This window comes from Ovis canadensis, chromosome X, assembly GCF_042477335.2.
Source record: "Ovis canadensis isolate MfBH-ARS-UI-01 breed Bighorn chromosome X, ARS-UI_OviCan_v2, whole genome shotgun sequence".
NCBI classification, from domain to species: domain Eukaryota; kingdom Metazoa; phylum Chordata; class Mammalia; order Artiodactyla; family Bovidae; genus Ovis; species Ovis canadensis.
Genome location: NC_091727.1, coordinates 115,375,073 through 115,402,431, shown reverse-complemented (window position 1 = coordinate 115,402,431; position 27,359 = coordinate 115,375,073). Strand labels below are relative to the sequence as shown.

Sequence of the window (27,359 nt, the reverse complement as noted above, 5' to 3'; positions counted from 1 at the left end):
TTTAAGAGAGTAGATCTCACATTTAATGTTCTTAGCACAATAAAATTGAAAAAATGTAAAACACAGTGCCTGGTACATGGTGAACACTCAGTGGATGATAGGTGTGATGACCGTGATGGTGGTGACGACTCATTTTATTATGACTACGTCTTTTTGGGTGAGCTTGTGAGGGAGCAAATGACTCAGCAAACAGGGGCCCACCATGGGGTGCTACAGGCTCTCAGTGAGGATGGCTCAGAGCTGGGGACTTTGGGTGCAACATTGGTGGTAATAACTGTCACAGGTCCACCCTCACACTTGGTGCTCCCACCTGGGGGACTCCTCAGCCGGGTGCCCTTGCTCAACACTCTGCCCCAGAGTTCTCCTTTTCTCCTCCCCTTGGTGCTGGCCCCAACTTTCTGGGACCACCTTTGCAAGTCCCCCAGCATGGGGCTCCTCTGGTCCTGTCCACAAAGCTACAACTTTTACCACAGGAGGTGGTTGGCTGGGCGTGGCATGCATGCGAATCCACATACACGCACGCATGCTCACTTGCACCTTCTCAAGCACATGTGCTCCCTAACTGAGCTTCTGGGAGCCTCACATCCCCACCCCCACCTCACCTCCTCCCCTTCCGCCCCCACCACAAAAGCCACAGGTAACAGTAGTCCCCGGCTGCACAGCAGACAATGCAAAACCCACAAGCAGGCTTCATTGCCAGGCTGTTTCAAGCTTTTAGCAGGATGTGAGCCCAGGTGGCTAATGGTTCAGCTGGCCAGGGACAGCCCTTCCCTATCCTCCCTCATGCTCCAGCCACTGGTTCGGCGAACCTGGAAAGGGCTAGCAAGTAGGCTAGGGCATTCTGCACGGTACCAAGGGGCAAAAGATCTGGACTGCTGATCCATTCTGGCCCCACCATTTTCCCACCAAACACAGTGTGTCCTCAGGCAGGTCTTACCCCACTGGGAACTCAGTTCTCCTATCTGTAAAATGGGGAGACCAGATTTCATGCACACAGGTTAATGATCACTCAAGGATGCTGGAGGATTTTTCAGCATGGTCCCAGGGCCTATGCTTTGGAAAGCTCACTGGGTGACCAACGTGCTGGGAAGTCTGGGGTAGTGATTGGGTAGAGTTGCTCAGGTTGTTCCCAACTTCGACTAGGGCCATATTCCAGAGTCCTCTCCTACCCCTTGGGCAGATTCCTATGGCTTAACTCCCCATGCTGTCGGTAGGAATGAAACCCATCCAGGGTTTAGGAGTGATGGGCTTACACATGGGTGGGTAGAGGGGCTGGTCTGTCTGACCCTGGAGTGGCAGTAACACAGCCAAAGGCCTCAGCCACCATCTCTTCCTCTCCCTCCAGGGGCGCAGCAGCCTGGAGGCAGCAATTGTTCCTTCAGCCTGTGGACTGCAGCCAGGAGGCCACTGCAGGGTCAGGGCCAGGGCAGGAGGCCAGAGGCAGCCTCAAGGGTGCGGGAATACCCACAAGTCAGGAGCCAGTGTATGTCAGGCTGTATCCAGCAGGTGTGACAGAGTGGGACTCTCACAGGGTCTTGGAGCTCCTGGGAGGTAGGGTGCTATCTTGTATTGGTCTTTTGAAGTGGGGGAGGAGGTGGGTCTGCCAAGTCAGTGGCTGGTCTGCTGGATTCATAGGAGGAAAGGGGACCACCTGGCTCTTGTATCCAGGGGCTAGGGGTTGGGAGCTGAGGGTGAATGTCCCAGCCTGAAGGTCGGAGTGTAGGGCGGAGAAGGGGTTTGGGGAGGTGCTGACAGTGACCAAGAAGCCCCACACCCCTAGGGCTTGGTTCCGGAGGAGGAGGCTGAGGGCAGCGGTGGTTTCTAGGCAATGGGTTGGCGGGGGCTCTTGGGGCATGGGTGTTGTGGGGCGAGGGGAGTTGAGCGAGAGGGTCAGGAGGGGAGTCTCAGACACTAGACACTCCAGCCTAGGATAGCGAGAGCAGAGACTGTCACCAGAGGGGCCAAGGAGGTGGTGGGCCCCGCCCTGGCAGTCAGGGGCTCTGTGTGCCGCTGTAGCCAGGAGAACTCCTCCTGAAGCTGGCGGCGCTGCAGCTCCGGGCCCACCTTCTCACGGATTATTTGGTAGTAGCGGTTCAGGTACTGGAGCTGCAAGACATAGGAGGGGTGAGGGCTTCACAGGCCAAGGTGTGGGAGCTTGGTGCCAGCTTGGCCCAGGTCCCCAGCCATCCTCAGGTGATCAGGGGAGGGATGCCCAGTGTGAGCCTATAGATGCCACCCGTGTGGACCCTCCCAAAGTGAGGGAAGGGGCAGAGGGTCTTAGGGTAGGGGGAACAGAGGCAAGAGAGGGCCAGGGCCAGGGAGAAGGCAGTCACTGGCTTGAGGGCTGGAGATAGACAGCGCCGAGGGGTGCCCGCTCACCTGCTCAGAGGACAGCAGGCTAACATCAATGAGGTTCCGATCGTAGGGCACCAAGGACACCACTTCAAAGGTCAGGTAGGTCCCTGGGTACTGGGGGACCCACAGGTAAAGGAGGAAAGCAGGAAGTGAGCAAGGCTAGACGGAGAGAGAGAACACTCCACCCAGAAGCCCGGGGCACAGGGAACTGGCCTTGTCAAGCCTGAGCCCCCACAGTGCCCTTGGCCACCCCTGTGCCCACCACTTAGCCACCTGCCTTTGGTGCTTCCCTCATGATTCCTGAAGTTTAGACTTAGGCCTATATTTCTCAGATGTAGAGATCTAATTTCCATCTCTACATCTCTCTATCTGTCTATCCGTATCTCTGTTTCTATCAATTGATGTATCTATGGAGACAAGCATAAAGAAGAAATAGCCCATAATTCCCATCTCCCAGAGAGCTCTTGCATGTATGTGCTTAGAAAATTCAAACTACAAAAAGAGACTCAATAAAAATGGAAAGATTCCTCCTTGCCCGGTTTCTTTCCTGAAAACATTTTTGGCATATATAATATATATACAAGTATATGCTAAAAAAATTCAAGCATAATGGATCCTACTAGACACTTTCCTGCACCTTCCCCAACTCTGTCCCCGCCCCCCATAGTAAACTTAGGAGAGTGCTCCATATTAGCACAGGAAGGTCGACCTCCTTCTTTTTAAGGGCCCATAGTATGTGGATGATAATTTATTTAACCAATGATGGATATTTGGGCTGTTTCCATTTTTTTAAACTATTACTGTGAATGCTACAATCAACATCATCATATAAACATCTTTATACAAAAGTGGCATTTGGGGACTATAGCCAAAAGGTACACATCTGGCAGTGGGAAGGCAGAGACAAAAAACACAGGCACTTTTAGTATAAATTTTGATAGATATTATCAAACTGCCTTCCTGAAAGTTTGTAGGTATTTGTACCTACCCAAGCAACGTATGAGAGTGTCATTGTCCCCACAAACTCACAAGCACTGGGTATCATCAAAGTCTTTCGCTTTTGTCTATCAGGTGGTACTCCATTGTCACTTTGATTTATATCTTTTTAACAATAAAGTTGAGCATCTTTTCGAATTTATGGGCCATCTGTGTTGATTTTAGTTAATTGCCTCTTTATGTCTTTTAATCATTTTTTCTTTCTTCCTTAGTTTGGTCTTACTAAATTTTTTTTAAGTCGCTCAGTTGTGTCTGACTCTTTGCGACCCGTGGACTGTAGCCCACCAGGCTCCTCCATCCAAGGGATTCTCCAGGCAAGAGTACTGGAGTGGGGTGCCATTTCCTTCTCCAGGGGATCTTCCCGACCCAGGGATTGAACCCAGGTCTCCCACGTTGCAGGCAGATGCTTTAACCTCTGCGCCACCAGGGAAGCCTTTCCCTTTTCCAGAGGATTTTCCCAACCCAGGGATCAAACCCAGGTCTCCCGCATTGTAGGTGGATTCTTTACCAGCTGAGCCACAAGGGAAGCCTGGTCTTACTGATTTTTTAAAAGCTTGTGGTAAAAGGACATCCCCCCTTTTTCAGATATATGTGCTATACTTATCACACATCTTTTGACCTCATTTTGGCATTGTTCCCATATAGACGTTCTTTGTTTAACTGAGTCAGAGTTATAAAGGCCCCTTTCTGCCCTGGGATTATAAATGAATTCATATAGGTTTTCTTCTAGATCTTTTATGGTTTCACCTTTAAACCTTGATCCATTTGCAATTTTTTTTAGAGTAACAACGAGGTTCTTCAGTTTAATTCCCCCAACCAAATGATTAGCCATTTGTCTCCCCTGCCCAGTGATCAAACAATCTCTCTTCTTGACTGTTTTGAGGCAACAGCTTTATAGTAAACTAAATTCCCATCTCGTTTTATAGAAATTAGAGGGTCTATTTCTGGACTAACTATTCTGTCTCACTGTTCCATCCGTCTTTCCCATCTCTGCTGTCTTACTGTTTTAGTGATGGCAGCTTTGTAGTGTGGGCTAGTATCTGCAAGAGCTAGTTTCCCTTATTGTTCTTTTCCAGAATTATCCTAGCTACTGAGCTATCTTTGCATGTTTATCTTTACAAATAAACTTTACCATCATTTTGTGAAGTTACAAAAGCATCCAGTTAACATTGAAATTGTGGTTGTCTTGAATTTGTAGATTAATTTAGGGAGAAATGACATCTTCATAATATTGAGGCTTATTTCCAGAGAGCACCGTTTACTTAAATCTTTTTTTAATGTCCCTCAGTAGAGATTTTCTGCACATAAGTCTTTTAAAGTTTATATCTAGGTATTTTATCTTCTTGGTTGTTATTATACAGAATCTTTATAACTAACAAGCTCCCCTGGTGCTTATTATGTGCATGGAGAACCAATGATTTAGGGCAGGGCTACTGATTCATTTGGTTCAGAGTGAGACCTGGGCATTGGCTTGAAAAAAAAACACAAAACTCTAGATGATTCAAATATTCTAATGTGCAAACAGGTTTGAGAAACTGTTTTATGGAATTATTCTGGTGCTAAGGAAGACTCTAAAGAAATTCATGCCCATACACTGAGTTCTCCTTTGACCTTCCTCACCCCTGATGCAGCCCAAAGTCCCTGCCACGCTGTCTACCCCTCCAGCCTGTCTTTACCTTGGTCTTTGCTTCTACCACAAGGGCCACATCTTCCAGACGGATCCCAAATTCTCCATCCAGATAGTAGCCAGGTTCTGGGAGACAGAAGAGATGCTGGTGACATTAGGTAGGGGGAAGACCCAAGCCCAGGTTTCCTGTACTGAATGAGGAGTGGCAGTCCCACCACTTGCTAGATGTTAGAAGGGGCTTGGTGTTATGGTGGGACAGCCTATTTGGGACTGGGGAGGTGGGTGAGGGAGTACAGCAGTGGAGTCTGGGCAGGCCTGTGTGGGATTGTGCTCCCTGAAGGCTGGCATTTGCTAGAATGAAGTCGTGGAGGAGTCCGAGAACCGTACCAATGGAAGTGAACATGCCCTTGGCCATGGCAATGTTGCTGGACTGGAATCCCACTGGCCCTGCAAAGGGAGAGAGGGAGAGGCAAGGCCAGCGTCAGCTCTCCTGCACTCGCCAGCATGGCATCTAGCAGGCTCCATGGCATCTGGCAGGTTCTGGGAAAGTGCAGGTAACTGGATACCCCCAGCAGCATGCATCCACTGTCCTCGTCTACCAGTGACTGGTCGGCTCTGGCTATTATTTCTCTGGGGTCTAGGCCAGTCAGCCACTGTGTCTTGACCTGCCTCTCTTCTTTCTGGACCCATCCTGGATGCCAGTTGGAGTGGCCAACTGCCAGCATTTCTCACTTACCCTGTGGAGCACCAACTTCCCACCAGCTGGGTCCCCTGGCCTGGGTCACTGCCCCTCCACGGGTCCCAGTCCTTTCCATACCTGTGAAATACTCTGCCTCTCTCATAAGAGGGGGGACTGCAGGGGAGTGCCAAAGAGATACCTACACTCGTGCACACATAGGAAGTTGCCAATGCCGTGGCCTGTCCCGTGACCATAATTGAGCCCAACATCCCACAAGGCTTTGCGGGCAAAGGCCTCCACCATTCGTCCTGGAAGAGAGACGACCTCCAGTCAATTGGCTGGATGCCACAGTATTGGCTTTGCCCCTTCTGGCTAACTTTTCCCAGACTAACCACCAGGATGGTGCATGAGGAGAGGGGACCGAGAGGCAGGTAGGCATGCCCTGTCTCCAGTCTATTCTATGTTGTACCCATTACCTGGACCTCCCCATGTGTCAAGACACCTGCTTCCTCCCAGAATCCTCCCATGACTGCTGCAGCACACTGAACACCCCTGCCTCTGAGCTCAAAGCCTGGCTCTCCCACTAACCCTCTGTGTGATCTTGGGCAAGTGGCTTTCTCTCTCTGGGCTGGACTGGATCTATACAGTGGAGGGGGTGATGACCTAACCCCTGCCCCACTGGCCTCCCAGGGTCTGGCTGCAGTGGAATCAGGGCCTGAGGCTCTGGGTCCAGCCTGGTTTCCAAAACCCACCTGAAGTAGCAGCTGGGAAAACAAGTCTGGACAGGTCAATATTTCCTATCAACACGCGGGTGTATGCCTCCTGATGGAGAGAAGGTGACAAAATGTGCATGAGGCCTGAGTGGCTAAAAACTCATATGTGGGCCCAGGGGGATACGGGGGGACCCATGCATGCTTGTGTGTGGGCACACGGGTTCCGGAAGATGGCCAAAGGAGGCGGAGGGGCACCTGCCCAAAGCTGGGGCTTGGTCCACGTGGTTCCCTTTGGCTTGTCTAGGTGGGGGGTGAGCTGAGGCTGCGACAGTAAGGGTTTAGAAGGCAAACTCCCTGGGCTAGAATCCTAACATGGCCACTCACAAACTTGACCTTGATCAAGTGTTTTGAGCTTCTTTGTGCCTCAGTTTCGTGGTCTGTAATGGGATGATCATAGTACCAGCTCAGGTCGTTGGGAGGAGTGGGTAGACTTGTGCGTGTAGGGTGCTCTCAACAAAGTAAATGGGTCAAATAGAGGTCAGCGCCCCTCTGCCCTTATCATGATCACCCTTGAGTTTTCTTACGGCCTTATGATTAAGTTGAGGCCTAATAATGGGCAGGCCAGCCTTGCTCTGTTGGGGCTGTTACCTCGTGGAAAGAGAGAGGGAGGCATCTTCTCCCAGTCACTCCCTGTGGTGATGTGGTGAGTCCCCTTCACCCCCTCCTCACCCCCCCCACACACACAGGGCTTGTCATCTTGAGCATGACAGCCCGGGGTACTGGATCTATCTGCTAAACTGAGCTCCTGGAGGCCTGACCAGTGTTTGTTTTCTCTGTCTCTGTTTCAAGTACAATGTCTGAGCCACAGTTCACCTGCTGAATGCACGAATGTGGTCCCAGAGGTGCACAGACCGTGTCCCCACACCCACCCCTCATCGTTTCCTGAACAGTGAAGTCCCTTTCCACCTCTGAGACTATGCTGGTGCCAGTTTTTTTTCCCCTGGAATGGAATGCCTGTCTTCTTCCTTTCTGCTCAGCACAAGGCTAGGCTCAGACTGCACTAAATAAATATTTGTTCATTGAGTTTCTGAAATGGGATGATGATAAGCTTGGGCTGAGGCCCTACCAGGGGCCTGAAGTATCTCTGGGGAAGTAGTCCGGGGCACTGGGTTTCCTGGTACTAATTTGCTGTGTGACCTATGGTAAACTACTTAACCTCCCTGGGCTTTAGTTTCAGACTCTATATAATCAAATGGCTCTTGCAGGAGTGGTTGCTTGGGTGTTCCTTGGGTGAGCATAGGCAGGGAAATCTGGTCTGATGCCTACCTTTTGGAAAGCTGAGGGGGTGCCCCAGTGGACTGTCCTGGTGACGTCTGTTGTCCCATCCCTGTGGAGAAGGACAATCATCAGGTCCAGCTCAGGTGAATACTTTGGGGTAGGGATCGTGGCCCTGTTCTTCTGGAGTGTTCACCACTGGGGTTTGAGTGGCAGGACTGGGATGGCGGTGGGGAAGGAGGCCAAGGGAAGAAGATGGCAGCCATGATGCAGTTCCCATCCTCAGCATGTGCGTCTGAAGGAGCTCTGCAAAGTCGTCAGGAATCCTGAGTCCCCACATACATCCTCCACCCCAACCCCACCCATTTTGACCAAAAGTTTCCTTGGGCCAGTTTGGCTCTAAAAGAAATGCTCCCTCCAGGCTTCCTGTGAGGCAGGAAGGGATTGTCCCACTCTTACAGATGGGGAAACTGAGAGATCATAACACTCTCACACATTCATACACTTATTTACTATTTACAGAATGAGGGATGCAGAACAAACCTCATTATCCCCATTTCATAGACGAGACAACTCTCCCTCGCTGGCCTCACGGAGGCCGGGCCTGGCTCAAGCAGTGGCTTTATACAGTTCTCTCCATTGTAAACATGAATCTGCCCCAGGGATTTGCTCAGTGAACCGAAGCTGCCAGAAGGCAAACAGTCTGACTGCCAACCACCACCTGCAGTCGTTACCCCAGAATGGCCCCTGCGGCCACCCCCACCCCCAGGGAAGTGGGGAATGGTCCCAGGGCCTTTGGGACTCCAGCTTGGGAGCAGGTCACAGGATGTGGCTGACTTCTTCAGAAGGAGAGAAGAGGAAGTGAGGTGACCGTTTCCCTGGCCTCACCCTGCTTGAGCACGCCCCAATCCAGCAACACACCGAGAATTCACTTCCCCTTTGCACATCAGCCATCTCAAGTCTGCACTGCGCCATACTGGTGACTGCAAAGGCTGCTAGGCTGAACGCCCGCCAGGCTGGCTCCCAGTGAAGGGCCTTTGTCATTAGCACATTCACCACAGGATAGAGGATGGGAAATGATTCCTGGCTCTTGCATCAGTTCAGCACATCCCTTCCTTTCCCCCAAGTTTCCCAGAGTCCAACTGCTTCCCAGATGAGAAGGGAAAATCCTCCAGCCCATTTCAACTCAGCTCCTGTGTGAATGATTGGTCATACATTTGGAAGGAATGGGCTTAGCCTATTCTCATGGTTATCGTGGGCTTCCCTGGTAGCTCAGCTGGAAAAGAATCCGCTTGCCATGCAGGAGACCTGGGTTCGATTCGTGAGCTGGGAAGATCCCCTGGAGGAGGGCATGGCAACCTACTCCAGTATTCCATAACAGGGCTTCCCAGGTAGTGCTAGTGTTAAAGAACCCATCTGTCAATGCAGGAGACATAAGAGATGTGAGTTCGATCCCTGGGTCAGGAAGATCCTCTGGAGGAGGATATGGCAGCCCATGCCAGTATTCTTGCCTGCAGAATCCCATGGACAGAGGAGCCTGGTGGGCTACAGTCCATGTGGTCGCAAAGAGTCAGACATGACTGAATCGACTTAGCCCGCATGGCTATCATGTCTAGGTGTTCAGGTTGTGCACTGTACAAAAGTAACATATCTTAAAAAATGCCACTCACCAAATGGGTATATACTAATTTCAATGAGAGCACACAAGCAGACACGCAGATTGTGGAGTCCTGGAGCAGGGGACAGTGCCTCCCACATAACCCTATCTGTGGCCATGCACATACTCAGAACACACACACGTCTACTCACAAACATATCCCATGCTGATGGTAGTGCCTTGTCCCAGCTCTGCTGCTGGCTGTCCTCTGACGCTGCGTCACTCACCTGTCCGCTTCTCTTGAAGGTCCGATCCTGCCCCCGCTCCACATGATGCGGTCACCTCACCAAGCACGCAGTGAGGGGCGGGGTGGGGGCGTGCACTGTGCTGTCACGGCATGCAGGTTGTGTCCAGGGTATTTGGGTGAGAATATGGGCATACTTTTTGCACAGTCAAGCAGGGCAGTTGGGACTGTGTAATAATGTTTGGGCTTAAAAAAAAAAAAAACCTTTTACTTGCACAAGGGGAGTCTTTTCCTGATTTTTAGGCATTTGTGGGCAGCCGCACTTTTGGCCTCTGTCGGTTGCCCACCGGGCAGGGATTCCCACGTGTGAAAATGGACAGGCTACTTAAGCAATTCAATCCAGGCCTCTCCTTTCTCAGATGCAGAATCCATGCCCAGGAAGGGAAACCTTTGGCTGGCTCTTGTCTGAGCTGACACAGCCGGGCCAGGGCGGGGGTGAGGTGGAGTACATACCAATATTGTCCCCCAGAATCCAGCAGGTATATCTCGTCTGAGGACAGCTTGCGGTGCAGCTCTCTGGTGGGGCTGGGAAGGGCAAAGATGCTGAGAAAGGAGCAGCCTAACACTGAGCCAGGTAGGGAGGGGTCCTGAGTGAAAGCAGAGGAACCCCTTCCTCCCTGTGGGTTGGCTTTTCAGCTAACTCCCTTGGGGACGTCATCATCTCCCAAAGGGCCCTGGAAGATTAATGAACTTCTGCTGCTAATGTCCTCGGCACACATCTGTGTATCCTACATCTCCCCAGGCCAGGCCCTGGTCTCCAGGGAGGGAGAAAGGAAAGAGCCCTGAATGTGGGAGATGAGGAGGCCTTAGCGAGCACCCAGTCCAGCCATCTTTTACATCAGGAGGCCCCTCAGGAAAGCCATGAGGGAACTGGGCCTGGACCCAGATGCTCAGTCTAGGGCTTTCTCTAACTTCCTGCTGCCTCTAGGAGCAGACGGCCCCAAGAAACCAGGGCACAGGAAGGGAGGGAACTCAAGGGTGCGGCTGGAGAGCAGCAGTTGGTAGAGCTGAGGAATTCCTACCATGCTCCTCTCTAGTAGGGAGAGGGGGCTGGGCCAAGGCAGCTGAAGGCTTGGGGCCACCAGGAGAAGGAAGTCTGGGATAGGCTAGGCCAACCACTGGAGGGTCTCTGCCCTCTCCCAGTTTTGCCCTTGCCAGCCAGAGGCATCTGGTGAGCTTGATCACTCCCCTTCCCCAGTTTCATCAGGCTGGCTGCAGGTGTTTGTTTGCTATGGAGCCAAACATCTGCCCAGCCTATATCTGGGGGCCACCTTGGTTGGTTCAGGGAGAGTGAATGGGCCCTTCTTCCCCACGTGCTTGTGAGCTTTAAGAATTAAATAACTCACAGGAAGCAAAGGAAAAACATCCAGCAGCAGTCCCACCATCTGCCTTCCAGATCCTTCTGTCCTAAGTGCTCATAAAGTCCCAGCCTCCTGGGCAGTGAAATTACTCAAGTCTTTTAATTCAAAGGAGACTCCCAACACCTGACTAGGCTCTATTCCCCAGCCCCAGCTCCCACAGTGCTAAAGACCTCAAAGCTTAAATGTGGACTCAAGTCCTCCACAGGGCCCCAGAAAATTTTTCCTCCTGAAGTACCTGTAGTGGGCCAGGGCAGCATTCAGGCCACTTGCAGAGATGGTTTCAAAACTGGATCCAGAGAAGAACTCCTCCTCTCTGGAAAGGACAAGGCAGGAATGGTCAATGAATGGGCTCAGGGACTAGGCTGGGCCCAGGAGAGCTAGCAAAGGCAAGTGAAAAGTCATGTTTGCCCCTCCCTTGGCCAGGCTCCATTTGGCTTTCCCAGTGCCACCTCCTGTCCTTTCCCAAGCCCTGACCTGTCACTTATAGACCACTCAAGGTCAGAGAAGGAGAGACTGCAGACACCAATTATTCCTCCTCCACCTCCATTTTACAGATGGGGAAACCAAAGCTTTGTGTCCCAAAGTGAGTTCCTAGTAAAGCAAGTGTGAAGAAACCTAGCTCCCTGTATCTGAAAACTCCCCCAGCCCAGGAGCAGCTCAGCCTGATATTCTCAAGTGGTCCAAGGTCCTACTGGCCTGAGCCGGCCTCTCCTCAGAGGCCCGTGCCTGAAGAAGACACTAGGGGGCGCTGTTGGGTTGTGGCCCTTCTAGGTGCCCAGCTCTTGGCAGCATTGGGGAATGTCATCCAATACCCCTGCCCAGCTTCCTGACCACTCAAGAACCTGTCACTCCTTATTCCAGAGAGCCCTCAAATACAAGGAGGGTCTTCCTTCCCCAGTAAGTAAGAAGACCAGGCTCCCCTCCCTGCCCCCATTCCCACACTTAGCCGAAAAGGATGGCTGTGGTCATTCACCCTCGGAACTTCTCCAGTTGTTCTGCCCCAGAGAACTCATCCACGGTGCCTTGAGGCACATTCTTCTCCAGCCAGACCAAGTAGCGGATCACAGCCACAGCATCCCGCACCTGGAGCAGGACAAGCAGAAAGGCAGACTGAGGAACGGTCTCAGCTGGGGCTCCAGGATGCAGGAGATGTGGTGACTGCTCTGGGAGCTGAGCTGTAAAAACGTGAGGGTTTAACTGGCCATGTGACACTATTAAGGGATTCTTATTCATGTCTATATACATGATCAGAGTATGGTCATGTTTTAAAAAGAATTCTTGTCTTGTCAGAGATACTGAAATGTTGCTAGAAGAAACAATGTGATAGATGGCATTTGCTTTAAAATTATCCAGCAGCAGAGGATGGGGAGTGGAGGTAATGACTGTGGGGTTGTAGAGGAAATGAGATTGGCCTTGAGTTGATGATTATCAAAGCTGGATGATAGTGACGGGGATCACTAAGCTATTTCCTCTGCTTTTGTACATGCTTAACATTTTCCACAAGAAAAGCTTTTAAAAATGAGGCAACATATCCCAATTTTAACAGGAATATCCTGGTGGGCTGCAGTCCATGGGGTCGCTAGGAGTAGGACATGACTGAGCGACTTCACTTTCACTTTTCACTTTCACTCATTGGAGAAGGAAATGGCAACCCACTCCAGTATTCTTGCCTGGAGAATCCCAGGGACGGGGGAGCCTGGTGGGCTTCTGTCTATGGTGTCGCACAGAGTCGGACACGACTGAAGCGACTTAGCAGCAGCAGCAACATCCAAAGGGGCAAACCATCTTCTCCCCAGGGTGAAGAAATTATAAAAGCTAACATATTTAAGACTTGGAGTGTGCCAGGTGGCGGTATTAAAAGCTATATATATATATTTAATATATATATAAATATATAACTGTATTTATACACATAGAACTCTATAATTATAAGTATCACATATTTACACAATTATTATATATTTATAGGTATATTTTGCACATATACATAGATGTATATAAATGCAAATATGTACAAAGTGAAAAAGTGAAGTCGCTCAGTTGTGTCCAACTCTTTGCGACCCCATGGACTGTAGCCTACCAGGGTCCTCCCTCCATGGGATTCTCCAGGCAAGAGTACTGGAGTGTATACTGTATATATTTAGGGCTTCTGAGGTGGTGCAGTGGTAAAGAACCTGCCTGCCAATGCAGGAGATGCAAGAGATGCAGGTTCAATCCTTGGGTCAGGAAGATCCCCTGGAAGAGGAAATGACAACCTACTCCAGTATTCTTGCCTGGTGGGCTACAGTTCAAGGAGTTACGAAGAGTCAAACCCAACTGAGTGATTAAGCGTGTACATGTTGTATATATTTATATTATGTATTACAATTAATATATTTAACTTATTATTTATACTATATAATGTAGAGAGAGATTTATCTTTAATTATCATAACAATCCTCTGCTGCTATGATAGTTACATAGTTACAGCTATGATCCTCACTTTACAGAGAAGGTAACTGAGGCCCAGAGAGGTGAAGTGACTTACCTAAGGTCACACAGCTAGGAGGTGGCTAGAGGAACTAGGATTTGAACTCAGACACTGTAGCTCTGGGGCTCAGGTTATAAACCGCTGAACCAAGCTGTGAGTGAGGGGGTGGAGCATAAGTGGGTGTCCAGGAGTTTGGTGTCCACGTCTATGTTTCACTAAGGGCCTTCTTGAGGCTCCTCGTGCATGGTCTCCTTTCTAACCCATCAGACTGGGAGCGCCCCAGAGGCCTGTGTGTCTGCCTGCCCATGGACTTACATGACTGGCCCTGAGGAGGGTTTGCTCCTTGCTGTTTTTCACCGCCTTGGTTACCATCACTGGGGAGTAGGTGTCTTCTATGAGCTTCTCCTGTGAGGAGCAGAGAGGAGATGGTCTGGGAGCCCTGTCTAGGGCATGGTGGGGTTTGAAAAGGATTAGCAGGAAATCCTGGCTGAGATGAGAGCTGCCGTTTCCTGGAGTGGCAGTGCCCTTCCTGTGTGTGCTTTCTGACTATGCAGGGCTTTCCTTGTCTTCTCTGTCCAGCCTAACCTTCCCTCTCTCCCCCGCTCCCTTGCTTCCTCCTCCCTCCCTGGTCCTGGATCCCCACAGTGCTCTGGGATGGATGCAAGCCTGGCCCTTGCCAGTTGTGGGCTGTTCGGACAAGTCTATTTCCTGCACATCTCGTATCATAACAACTGCCACTTACTGAGAGCCTGCCCTGCTGCAGGCACTGGGCTTTTATATGCACTGTCTCCTTTTAAGCTCCTCAGAGCAATTCTTTTGAGGTTGTGACTCTTAGTGCCACTTTACAGGTGAGGAAGCAGAGGCCTGGACTGATGAAGTCACTCATCCAAGGTCCTGGCACAGTCGGTTCTCCGCCTCTCATCTGGTGACCTCAGAGCCTCTGCTCCCCCAGCCTCTGTGACAATGTCTGGGATCTCTGTGGACAATGTCCTGCTACTGCTTCTCCTGTCTCTTTCCAGGGAGGCCTAGAAGGAGACTCACTGCACCACTGCTGACTGACCAACTGCCAGAATGGACAAGGGGCTCTCCCCCTTTCCTTGTTAGATTGAGACTTATCGGGGCTCTTGGTGGGGGTAGGGGGATGGTGCCTGGCATGAGCCGGGGCCTGGCAAACCCACCTTGGGTATCAATTCATAGAGCCCATATGAAGTATAGCTGGTCCCGATCCAGATCTTCACATCTCCTGAGGCGTAAGCCTGGACACTGCCAGAGACTTGGCTGTAGTCTTCGACTTGCACACACAGGGGACCGGTGCAGCCAGAGTTCAGGTACTGCAAGGTCTCTGAGCTAAAGCGACTCTTGTTTGCAAATAACCTGGGTGGACAGGGAAGACCGGGAGGGCCCAGAAGTCTCTAAGGGCAATGCAAAAGACCAGAGGCCCTGTGTTCCTGGAGGTCAGAGGTGGCCCGCACCAGGCAACTGTGCAGGCCAGATTTGGAGTATGTAGGAACAAAGGTCAAAGGGGGTCAGGAAAAGGTGATCAGAGGCTTCCTAGAGGGTCCGGCAGGGGCAGGCACCTCACTTCTGGGAAGGCTGCAGGTCAGGGCTGTGAGGGGTTGGAGGAAGTCAATGACCTCAAGCCAAGGACAAGTCCTACCTGATGGAGGAGTCGGTGAGCAACGTGTAGGAATAGAAGAAGGGATTATAAGGGATGTCACTGCCACGCAGGTTGAAGAGCCCTGGGGAAGAGAATTGATGGGGCCTAGCTGAAGCTGACCTGCCTGAGGCAATTGCAAATGGCACCTTTTACCCTCTTGGCTGCTTTGGCCCCCAAAGATCCTCAGCAGCATGCCTACCCGCATCCTCTACCCCTGAATGTTTCTCAGTCTTTCTGGAGAGGGGCGGGTCTTTGAAGCACTAATGAGCTCTAGGGACTCTTTCTCCCAGGAAAAGCAGATACTCAGCCAGTAGTCTGCGCAGGGTGTCAGTGGGCTTCCAGCCCAGAGCTGGGGTCGGGTGAGAAGCGCTGAGCCATGCTGGGAGAGAGTGGGGCTGCATGGGGTGCTAAAGCTGGGCGTGTGAGCGCCCTGGACTCATGGCCAGGCAGTAAGAGGTGTTTGCTGGGCCTCCTCCCCTTCATGAGACAACAACCTCTACTGCTTTGGTTGCCTGGTCCTCCAGTGGTCCGTGGGCTGGCCCCAGATCACATGGGGCTTCCTGGTTTCCTTACTGGGTAGGCATAAGCTACTGCCCTCACCTCAGTTCCTACAGGTCAAGGCCAAGGAGCTCTCAGAACCCACAGGTACATGGTCATTGCTGCAGGGCCCAGGAAGCTTAGGGGTTCCTGGGCAAGCCAGGCCCTCCCTGTACCCACAGATCTATACTCACAGGCTGTCTCATCCAGTGCAGATAGAAGGACAGCAGTTGGGGCCTCAAGATGCTTCTGCATCTGGCTGCGTATGCCAGCTACTTTCTCCTGCCAGGTGCTCCCTGGAAATGAAAGAGCCCAAAGAAAGCATGAGTGACCTACCTTCTCTTTGCCACTCTGTTCCTGAGAGGGCTCCCTTTAGGGCAATCGTTCTCCATTCCTTTAAAAAGCAATAGAACCCTTTCTTTAATCAGACTCTTACTTGTGTAGTCAGTAAGGACATGGGGCTCTTGATCCAGACTGTTTGGGTTCAAATTCCAGCTCTGTGATTACTTGCTGGGTGACCTTGGGAAAATTACTTAATTGCTCTGTGCCCTATTTTGCACATCTGTAAAATGGAGATGGATTATAATAATAGTGTCTACCTCAATAGAGTTGTGAGGGTCGAATTAACTAAGATTTGTAATGTATATAGAATGGTGTCTTGCCGTATAGAAAGTCCAGTATAACTTTCTGAGTAATAAATAGGCATGCAGAAGAGAAATCAGCAGAGCAGTCTGAGGTGAAGAGCAAACAGATAGGGCTTGCCCATGTTTAATCCTCTTCTCTGTGGTAACCCCAGCACTTACTAAAGCCACTTGGGTCTGAGCTAAACACTCTGTGTACATTGTTTTAATCCTTACTTGGCCCATCTTACAGATAAGGAAATTGAGGCTTTAGAGAGGTAAAGTGATTCATCTATGGTTTTTCATAGCTGGCAAGGGGTGGAACTGAGACTTGACCCCAGGTCTGTTTGACTACATGGCTTGCACTCTTACTGGTACAGACATTGGATGACCTTGCTAACTTTGTTAGTCTCCACCTTGTCCTTAAACTGTGTGTCACAGACCTGTCCTTTTGGAGATGCTTGTATACTGGTTCTAGGACTTTGGTTTTCATCTTTTTTTCTTGCTCCCTGCAATCCCTCTAAAGAGTCTGCCCCTCTGCAGGGCCAGGAATTTGCTGGCAGAAGATCATAAGCATGAAGAGTTCTAGCTGGGCTTGGAGATTAGCATAAATAACATAATTCAATTTAAAAAATCTTTATGCAAACAGGTAAAACTATTCAACAAGAACCAAAGCTTTGGGTGTAATACTGTTTTTTAAGGTTGATTCTATTTTACTGTGGTAAAATACACATACCATGAAATGTATCATTTTAACCATTTTAAAGTGCACAACTCAGTGCCTTTAAGAACATTCACGAGATTGTGCAACCACCAGCACTAATTCCAGAACATTCTCATCATCCCAAAAGGAAACCCTGCCCTCCAGCTGTCCCTCTCATTCGTTTCTCCCCCCAGCTCCAGCAACCACTGATCTGCTTTCTGTCTCCACGGACTTGCCTATGCTGGATATTTTACACAGATGGAATCATACAACATGGGGCTTTCGCTGGCTTCTTTCACTTAGAATGATGTTTTCAAGGTTCATGGATGTGATACATTTTCGAGACAACAAATGAAAGGCAACTTCAATGGCTGGATACACAGAGGTATCTTTGAGTAACTACTTTTCATGCTCTTTACTTCATCCCCTTTAAAACCTGTGAGTGACTGGAGAGAAAGTCTCTCTTATAAGCTTAGAAAGACTCTGTTCTTGGGCTTCCAGGCCAAATTCTTGCTCTGCGTGGCCTTTCCTTGAAGACTAACAGCCTGCAATGGCTTGGTTTCCTTTCACTTGTGGGAAGTGATAAAACCCATGTGAATTCTTTCCCAGCCCCTGGAAGGTTTTCCCTCTTTATCCCCTCCTCTTCCTGATGGAACTGCAGCCTTCCTTATCTGAATGGGATGAGTTTTATTTATGATGGAACTGTCTTGGATAGCAAGTTTCTTTAAAAACTGTGTCAAGCAGCAGAAAGATTCTGCAAGTTACATCAGAATGGATAAAGAAAATTGGACCCAATTGCGACTTGTTTCATCAGACCCAAAATTTTGAAATTTCTCTCCTGTTTTCCAGATTCCTTTCCAAACAAGAAGTGTACGTAGACCTGTGTATGGAAATGGGCCTCTCAGATTGCCCAATGTTCCCAGGAATTCAAGTCAAGGGCTTGTATCAGAATTCCTAGGAAGGTAGGGAGTGGTGGTGGTCAAGACACTGATTCATAATCAGCAGCCTGGGTCCTGTCAGGAGCTTAGTTACTACTTACAAGAATCATAGAGCATACTGTTCCCTTATGACATATTTAGATGGTGTCAGTGGGGTCAAGATTTTTGATGTTAGAACTTTAGGGGGTCAGTTAACTTTCCTTTGTGGTTTGGCCAAAACTTGAATCTTAATCTGTGCCACAGATTGACCTTGAGTTTAGTTTATGCTTGCTTTGTCCACACCAGCCCATCTGACCCCAGCCATCTTACATCTGAATTCCTCATCACAGGAGGGCGAGAAGTCAAGGTCTGAATGATTCAATACAAAGCAGTCTTCAGTACCAGAGAAGCAACTCATGTTTTTTTCTCTCTGCAAAGGGGTAGGGATTTTTTCATCATTCTCTGACTCCCTTGTTTCCTCCCTTCCTGTTCCCTCCTGCTTTAAATCGTAACACTCTTTATTCCAGCATTTTCTAAGTATGGTCTGAGGACCCTCTGATTCAGATTCTCTGAGGAGAGGGGGCCTAGAAACCTGCATGAAAGGTGCACATGAAACCATTGCTTTGGAACCTCTTAGGATGAATTTTTCAGCCAAAGGAGCAGCACTGCGGTCAGTGCTGCTTCAAGCTGGGAAAGAGGACGAGCGTAGGAAATTACCTGTGAATGCCTCCTGCAGGGCATAAATGGGCTCACTTGGCACTGGAGGCCTCTCTGACCCCCACACCAGGTCCACAAGGTTGACGGGGATGGACAGCAGCTCTCTGTCAGAGACTTGTAGGGCCTTGGCATAACTCTCCCAGGAGTCTACAGAGACAGGAAGGAGTTTAGACTTCAGGAAAAATTGTGACTAAGGCAAAGTTAGCTCTTGTCCCCTCTGTCTCTCATTCCACTCCTGCAGCCTGGCTGCCAGAGCCTGTCCAAGCAGTCTGAACCTTCTGAGCTCTGCCCTTTCACCTTCTTCCTTCACTTTTCAAAGCTCAGTTGTCCTGAGCCCACCCTAATGCTGTCCACAGTCAGCTGGCTAAGCTCATCTTTTTAAGTGTCAATGGCTGTGGGGCCCTCTTTTCGGTCCTGTCTGCATGCCACAGCCCAAAGGAATGCTGAGGTTCAGGCCACTGGAAAGGCTGGCAGAGAAACCAGGTCTGAAGTAGGAGCCTTCCACTACATATTCTTGAGGACGCCACCTTTGGGGGCAGGCTGGCCAGTGGTGGGGGCACCAGGGCTCAAGGAGCCATGTTCCTAGAGGGGAGAAGAGGGGACTGTGCTGCTGCTTCTTTTTATTTATTTTCTGGCCATGCCACACACCATGCAGGATCTTAGTTCCCAGACCAGGGATTGAACCCATGCCCCTTGCAGTGGAAGTGCAGAGTCTTAACCACTGAATTACCAGAGAAGTCCCAGGGACTGTGCTTCTTTACTCAGAAACCCTTCCAACTCCTCCAACCCTTCCAAGCTGCCTTCCAGAAGAGGGCTCTCAAGTGATTCTAGTGCCCCGATCAGTAGAGTCCCAGGGTACAGAGGATGGTTCTAGGTTGAAGACCATCTTAGCCTACTCATTGATTAGGTCTTAACAACTCCCTGAATCTTCTAGTTTGGGTCTCTGCACTCCTGACTTTTAAAAAACTCTATTCTTTTAAATGTCTTTTCATTACACAATCCCGGAATACAGCCTTGTTGCAAAATACTCTGCAACCACAAATTCAAACATTCTATTTTTAGAGTCCCCCTGCACCTCCTTCTGCCAGGATGGGTTTCTTTACATCCCGAGGGCCTGAGTCTCCCTCGCTGGTGTGTACACACACACTGGAACTGAGGGAAGAACGTACTGATGGAGAAGAGGAAGGGGTCGACGCCCACACGTGCTCCAACAGGAATCTCAGTGAGAAGCCAGGTGACGATGGGAGTGGTGCCAACTGAGAGAAAGACAAGAAGGTACATTGAGGTTACCACAGCCCTCCAGCCAGGCTTCTGTCTGTGACAGTCCTGTCAGGTCTGTCCTCCATGATATCCGTCTCAAAGGTTAGGGATGGCTCCAAATTTCCCAAGCTCCTCACAGCAGCCCAGAATGGCCTTGCAGGCACCCCCTCACCTGTACCTTCCCCAGGAGTCTCCTACCTTCCTTATGAAGCTCCCAGTTGCAGTCCATCTGCCGCTCAGCCTGGGTCCAGTAGCGGCTGTCGGTCCAGAGAGAGGCTTTCCCCATGGTCACCACCGCGACTCCTGGGGCAGAACAGAGACTCTTGGAGGGGAGGGGGACAGTGCAGAGCATGGCTTTAGTTAGCACATGCGTGATGCGGTAGTCTCTGACAGTGTCACAAGGGGCCTCTAGAAAGAGTTTCTCTCCTCCCTTGGAAGGAAGTGAGCCAGGAGATGTTAAAGAGAGTGTTGGGGGGAAGGCTGATGTGGACACTAATCCAGGGGCTTTGCTGAGGACAGGCAAAGAAGCCAAACCTGGTGACTTTGGCAAAGAGAAGGACCAGTGATAGGCAAGTCCAGGCAGCTAGAAGCCCAGGGGAGGGATGTTTAAGCATCAGTAAGAGAAGCTTAGGTTTCACTCAAGGAGCCAGGGTCAGGGTGAGAGGCCAATTCCGAAACCAGTACCCTAGAAAGGGTCTCTATGTTTGTGTCTCATTGGATCACGTGAGGTGATGCTGTCCATAAAGGGACCAGCAAAGTAAAACTTTGCCCCCATATGAGCCATCGGGTGAAAGAAATCAGTGGCTAGATATAGAGGTAGCAACTGACCCAGAAATGGAGCCCAGGGAGTGTGAGGCTGGGCCTGGCTGTGGCTGAGGCCGTGAGCACAGGAAAGAAGTCAGGAGGGCCATTTGCCTCGTGCAGAAGTGTGGCTGGTCGGCTTTAAGATGTGCCCTGGTGACCCCTTTAGGAGTGATGGAGGGGAGACAGAGAGAGTAGCAGGGGCCTCTGGACACTAAATCCTGGGGTCCTGGTTGCTAAGAATTAGTCACACTAGGGCCTCTCTGACCACTCTTGGTCTCCCAACAGAAGCAATGAGGGGCAGGTAATAGCTGTTACCTGCAGACCCTGTAAAGCCTGTAATCCATGCACGCCTCTGGTCATATTCACCAATGTACTCGCTCTAGGAAATCAACAACACTGTCATTAGTCTCCTTCATGGAGTGACACCCCACCTGGAAGGCCCCCAGCCACATCCCAGTTGTTTCTGTCTAGTCAGAATCAATCAGTCCTACAAGCCTGAGCTCACTGGACACCTCTTCCAGGAAGCCCTCTGGAACTCCCCCAGCTCTCAGGATCTTCCCGTCCTTTGAACAACTGTATTTCTTGGCATCAAAACCCCACAGTCCTGCACTGGATTGTTTTGCCAAGAAGTTTTGTCTCCCCAGCCAGGATGCAAATTCTCTACAGTTGGGATCATGCCTTTTTGTTCTACTGGTTCTCCCCTGCAATAGTCCTCCTCCCCAGTCTAGCACAGTAGAATGGGTCTATCATAAATAACTTCTGCAGAGAGCTTTACACATTATTGCATTTTGGTCCCCATAATTCTTGGAGACAGATCTCATTATTCCCATTTTGCAGTAGAGAAAACTGAGGCTCTGAGAAGTTCAGATCCTTACCTAAGCTTCTTAGCCCTTTTCAGCAGGTGGGGAAACTAATTCAAGTAATGATATTGACTCTAAAAATGCCTTCTCTTCCAACTGGGTTGGTGCTGGCAGGGTGAATGGGGTGGAGGCTGAGCCAGGGTGGGCAAGAGTGGGATGGCTGGGCAGCTCTGGTTCAGACAAGCATCTTCCCTGACTACTCCCCCTCTTCCAGCCTGTACCTCATACTCTTGGACGTGTGATCATTTCAGCACTCCATCCATCAGCTGATGGGAAGGGCTGAGCCAGAAGGCATCTCAGGGTTCCTCTAATTCAATTTCCAGCCTATATTCTAACCTTCTAGGGCAGGGGTATCCTAAACATTCATTCTGGATCCACCATCTAGGAACTGATCAAAATTGTTCTGAAGTTGTTTATAGTTTCATGGCCTGAGTTCAAGAAGACTGGGCAATGTCTTCTGTCCTATGTAAAGGAATACATTGTTTCAGTTGCCCTAAAACACCCGTGTCCAGGTTACCCACTTCCCTTTCCTTTGCCTGTCAAACCTTTTCTCTGTCTTCCATCTTCTGAGTCTCAACAGTCCTGTTTGTGGCCTGGGTAGCAGAGAGGGTGGGGGTTGGGGAGAGGAGTCATCCCTCACCATGTGGGCATCCGTGTCGGGGACGATGTAGGCAGAGAGATTATGGATGTACATCTGCTGGCGGAGGGCTGTGAGCTGCGCTGTGGTATTGACCGCAGTAACTGGAAGGTACTGACAGGTGACAGGAAGACAAGAAGACATACACACACACACACACACACAAACACACACACACACACACACACTGCTTTGAGAAAACGATGGATGCAGGGGCCTCCAGCCTCCCTTTAGGTAGGGGTTGGGGGTGCATAGGCTGGGCCAGCCTGGCCAGAGATGGGGCAGCAGCGGATGTTATGGATTATTCTAGATTAAGGTGCTTGGATAGAGGTGTTTGCAAGTTTGGAAAGGGACTTTCTGTGACAGTGATGAGACCTGAGGTGGGGAGGGGTGGGTAAGAACTGTAGGGGTCTGAGCCCAGGCACTGGGCCAGGCCAGGGGATGGTCCCTCTTTGGATACCAGTTTAGCAAATAAACATACAGGATGTTCACCCAGTCACATTTGAATTTCAGGTCAACAGTGAATCATGTTTTCATATAAGGAAGTCCCATGTACTATTTGGGCATATTTATATTAAAAACATGATTCACTATCTGCAAATCAGATGTAATTGGGCTGTCCTGTATTTCACCTGGCAGCCCTACCTTGTTAAAGGTTATTTGATCTTAAAAAGTGTGGGTTTTCTGTTTGGTTTTGCTTTCTACTCAAGGACACATCCGTGTTGGTTGTAATATTAAAGTGCCCACCGACCTGCCTGCCCCACGGGTCACATTCAGTGGGCACGGCACGCACACGTGTCCCATGTCTTGAGACTGTAGTGACCTGCTGGCAGGCCCATGAGCCCTCACGTCTGGGCTGCTCCTGCCCAGGCAGCTCTTTCGCACTCTCATTTAGCTGTGGAAAGAACTGCTCTGGTCTCCAAGTAGGAGCTGACGACCGTTCGGCTCCAATGTGCTGGGCCTTCTCACCAGTCTTCACACCCGAGGCCTCCCTTTCTTGACCTTCCGCTGGCTCTTCTAGCCCTCGGTCTTCCGCCCTCCTCCCAGTTCCTCCAGAACTGTTGTTTTCTTTCCTCCCTTCCTGCCGGCCTCTGCCTAGCCTTTAGGCTAGCTAGGGGCCTCTCGCCTCCTTACCGCCCCTCCTCCCACCCCCTCCCTCTCCCAGGGGCTGCCCAGGCCCAGGCCTGGAGGGAAGGCTAGATAGCCTGCCTCGGGAATGGCTGAGAGGGCGGAATGGGGCGGATGTCAGACACCTGAGAATGAGCCGCCCGCCCCGGGGGAGGTTAATCAGAAACTGTGGCCCCTGAGTCCGGAAATCGGGAGGAAGGCTGGCAGAGGGCGAGGCTAGCAGCTGGGCCCGTGGGGGATGGGCAGGAAGGTGGGAGCGGTGGGGCGGGGCGAAGGGAGGGCCTCACCGGAGGGCTGATGGAACAGTTTCTCACATCTTCTCTCTGGTCCAGTGACTTTGGGTGGCCCCAGGCATAAACTAGAAACCGGAGAAAAATCCAGGGTCACTCGGAGACCATATAAGTCCTAGACAGCACGGGAACATGTTCCCTCAACGCCCCTCTGAACCCCAGCAGAGCCGCCATCCTTTGTAGCACTGAGATGCTGTCCAACTCTACTTGAGGATAAAAATAATCACATTTCATAGGAAATCAGGCTGAATTGCATGGCACTCTGGGTCACAATCAAAGAAACCTGTTTCACTGACAAGTGATTGCCACCTTTGGATGGGTTTTAGTGCTCATTAAATCAATTTTTCCCTTCTAATCTAATTGGGTCTTTTCAGGGTCTACCAAACTGGAAAAGTTGTGTGTAAATTAAATTTTTGTAATCAGATTTTCCCTTAAATGCTCTAGAGGATCTCACTAAATAATCACCCCACCTTCGCTTTACCCTTCTATAAATCTAATTATATATATATTGGGTTTACTTAAATTCAAGGCCCACTTATACCATTTCTTACACTCCAAATCACTGCGGCTCATTCCAGGCCACAGAAGACAAGCAATCCCAGGCTGACATCGTCCCCTGGTGGGGTAAGGTGGGTTAGCATTTAAAGAGCTCCTACTGTGTGCTAGACACTGAACTGTGCTACTTATCTATATAGTATTAGATTACAGCCCCATCTGCTGTAACAAAGAAACCTGAATGAACTTTTTGGCCAACTCTATATATCATCTGATAACTTGCAACAACCCTGTGAGTTGGGTCTTATTGTCTGCTTTCTACAGAGGAGGAAGTCGAAGCCCAGATATGTTTAGTTACTCACCCAAGTTTTGCCACAGTGAGTCTGTGGCAGAGCAGGAATTTGAAACTGGGCCATCTGAGTACAAAAGAGCCAACCATGGAAGGCTGGTGTCCCAGAAGGGACAGAATGTATGGAGCCTTAGTTTCCATTTGAGGCTGTGCCACCAGCTTCCCTTGTAGCTCAGTCAGTAAACAATCTGCTGCAGTGCAGGAGACCCGGGTTCAATCACTGGGTTGGGAACATCCCCTGGAGAAGGAAATAGCAACCCACTCCAATATCCTTGCCTGGAAAATTTCATGGATAGAGGAGCCTGGTGGGCTGTAGTCCGCGGGGTTGCAAAGAGTTGGGCACAACTGAGCAACTAACACTTCCTTATTTACTTACTTGAGGCTCTGCCACAAATTTGGTGTGTTCCAAGAAGAGTCGCCCAGTATTCATGGAGCAAACATTTCCTAAGTGCCTGCTGTGTGCCAGGTCCTGGGCTAGCTCCTGCAGGCTCTGGGCCTTCACACTCTGAAAGTCCAGTGGTCTCTGATAGGCCTTCCCTCCAGTCCCCCATGTTTTGGGGGAATCCTTTCTGAGTACAGAATTAGTACACCTGGGTTCTAACACTGTCAGTGCCACACCTGGCTGTCTCTCTCAGTCACATAAACTCAAGGAGGAGATAAGACCCACCCGTTGATTTCAGAAAGTGAATACTTGTTTCCATAGGAGCAGATCTGGCAAAATAGTGAGGCTAAAACACCTACATAAGAAGCAAGACACAGCCGACCTGTGTCCCTCTGGACACCCCAATTACTGTTGTCTGAGGCCTGGGCTATGGCTCACAACGGCCAGCTCTGCAACCTGTGGTCCCTGGTACTGGGGAGGTGTCAGGAGCTGGGTACTGAATGAATGAGCAGGGACCTGCTGCCACAGAGCAAAGAGGAGGCCTTCGTAAGGTCAGCGTGGAGTGGATGTGGAGGATGTTGAGCTGGGCACTTGACTGTGAACAAAGAGAACGAACAGGGCACCATAATGGTGACAAAGACCAAACTGTAGTTAGGCTCCTCCAAGCCGTCTCCTCCATTAGGTCTGGAGTTCCACCTCCATCCTGTCCTTACTGAGCCTGCATGCAGCAGCCTTAGCAAGAATCCTGGTAAGTCACTTTAGAGAGAATCACTCACCTTTTGTATCTTATCAGCCTTGAAATCTGATCAAATTCCTCATCTCCCACCCTTGATATCTCATCACCCTGCCTTTAGCAAGAATCCTATGAAGTCAATTTAGTAAAAATTGCTTCACCCTTGATGTCTCCTCTTGGTAGTTTTACATCCACTGACCCTCTCACTCTGCTCAAGAAGTTCTCATCCATCTTTACTGTTTTCAGAGTTGAGCCCTTTGTCCCCTATTGCAGTGCCCCTATTGCAGTAGAGGGTTTCCTTGCTAGCTCAGTGGGTAAAGAATCTGCCTGCAATTCAGGAGACTTGGGTTTGATCCCTGGGTCAGGGAGATCCCCTGGAGAAGAAAATGGCAACCCACTGCAGTATTCTTGCTGGGAGAAATCCACGTACAGAGGAGCCTGGCGGGCTACAGTCCATGGGGTTGTAAAGAGTCAGACAGGACTGAGCAATTAACAATTTAGGGCCTCTCTGGTAACTCAGACAGTAAAGAATCCACCTGCAATGCAGGACACCCAGGTTTGACCCCTGGGTTGGGAAGACCCCCTGGAGAAGGAATTCCAGTATTCTTGCTACGGTCGCAAAGAGCTGGACACGACTGAGTGACTAACTTTTAGCTTATTGCAATAAAGTAAAAGTGAAGTTGCTCAGCCGTGTCCTACTCTTTGCAACCCCATGGACTGTAGCCTACCAGGCTCCTCCATCCATGGGATTTTCCAGGCAAGAATACTGGAGGGGGGTGCTATTTCTTTCTCCAGGAGATCTTCCCGGCCCAGGGATTGAACCCAGGTCTCCCGCATCATAGGCAGACGCTTTACTGTCTGAGCCACCAAGGAAGTCTGGTAAGTTGGACTATAAGTCCAATAGTCTTATTGCAATAGTTTTGAATAAAATCTTCCTTACTCTTTTAACAAGTGCCAGAATCATTTTTTCTTTAACAGGTGGGAATGGAAAGGTGCCAAACCAGACTTGAGATGGGTCTTGAGGGTCCCCAGGACTGTCCTGGGGTTCCTCTTGCTCAAGACAGAGAGGAATCAAGAAAAGAGAGACAACCTGGGCCCAGCCTTCATGCCAACCCTTTCTGAGCCCAGAGCGGGGAGGCCAGGGTGCACATACCACAGAGGAGGACAAGCCAGGGGTGGCTACCCCAGCGAGCCCAGGCCATGGGGTCTTCAGATGCTGGTGCTGGGTGGATGTAGGGTCAAGGGAAAGTGGACAAGGCTGTTTCCTTGGCCTCTTCCTCCAGGCCTTTCCGGGGCAGCAGCAGCCAGAGGGTGGGGGCTGGCAATGGGGAGGAGGTGTCCAGCTGGTGGATGGAGAGTCTTCCTCTGGCCTTTCGTTTCTGAGGATTCCAGGAGTCGGGCTGGGTGGAGAAGACTCAACTGCCCCAGGCAGCCTCTGTTGGCTTCCAATCATCCAGAATAGGGTAAGAGCCCGCCCCGGGGCAGAGTCCAAAGATCTGAGACAGAGGAGCGGCAGCTGGTCTCAATCAGCCTGCTTCTCCCAGCCCCCTCTTCAGCAGCCAGCCTCGGCCATTCCCGAATTCTGTCCCCCTCCCTCCTGCAAGCTGTTTCCCATTAGCTCCCCCACCCAGGCTCTGGCTACGGCCCCACTTTTGCTTCGAGATGGAGATGGATGTTTATCCTTCCGCCTCTTCTGAGCTGGCCTGACTCAGGAAAAGCCAGTGTCCTCTCTCCCCATTGCCTGCGAAGTGCCACAGCACCCTCAGGGGAGTTAGTTACGGCCGGAGACTGACTTTCCTGAACTGAGGGCTGAATCACCTCAGGAAAGCCCCTTCTGCAAAAGTGGCAGTAGCCACTGGCCGAGAGGGAGATTCCCTTCTCTTGGGATGACCG

General features: G+C 50.4%; 1 protein-coding gene and 1 long non-coding RNA gene across 2 annotated transcripts in view; one reads left to right on the top strand and one right to left on the bottom strand.

Annotated features, from left to right (window-relative positions):
* Positions 1-26,931, bottom strand: XPNPEP2 (X-prolyl aminopeptidase 2). The gene is made up of 21 exons (XM_070290801.1): positions 26,620-26,931; positions 23,505-23,575; positions 22,093-22,203; positions 20,908-20,971; positions 19,987-20,091; positions 19,698-19,784; positions 18,529-18,675; positions 15,766-15,867; positions 15,035-15,116; positions 14,556-14,751; positions 13,693-13,782; positions 11,881-11,990; positions 11,143-11,220; positions 10,000-10,071; positions 7,697-7,757; positions 6,410-6,479; positions 5,861-5,965; positions 5,366-5,425; positions 5,028-5,104; positions 2,380-2,469; positions 1-2,106 (listed from the first exon to the last, which is right to left on the bottom strand). The coding sequence occupies exons 1-21, from the start codon at positions 26,666-26,668 to the stop codon at positions 1,912-1,914; spliced, it is 2,022 nt and encodes a 673-aa protein (XP_070146902.1). The 5' UTR covers positions 26,669-26,931; the 3' UTR covers positions 1-1,911.
* Positions 17,078-27,359, top strand: part of LOC138930488 (uncharacterized) — a 37,699-nt gene continuing 27,417 nt past the window's right edge. Inside the window, exon 1 of the long non-coding RNA XR_011446200.1 lies at positions 17,078-17,279. This is a non-coding gene — a long non-coding RNA (uncharacterized lncRNA). The remainder of the gene's footprint in view (positions 17,280-27,359) is intronic.

Coding starts and splice junctions, on each gene's coding strand:
- XPNPEP2 (XM_070290801.1), bottom strand. CDS start 26,668: ATGGCCTGGGCTCGCTGGGGTAGCCACCCCTGGCTTGTCCTCCTCTGT. Junction 6,480..7,696: donor CCCCCTCAGCTTTCCAAAAG/GTAGGCATCAGA, acceptor TCTCTCCATCAG/GAGGCATACACCCGCGTGTT. Junction 2,107..2,379: donor GCCTGCTGTCCTCTGAGCAG/GTGAGCGGGCAC, acceptor TATGTCTTGCAG/CTCCAGTACCTGAACCGCTA.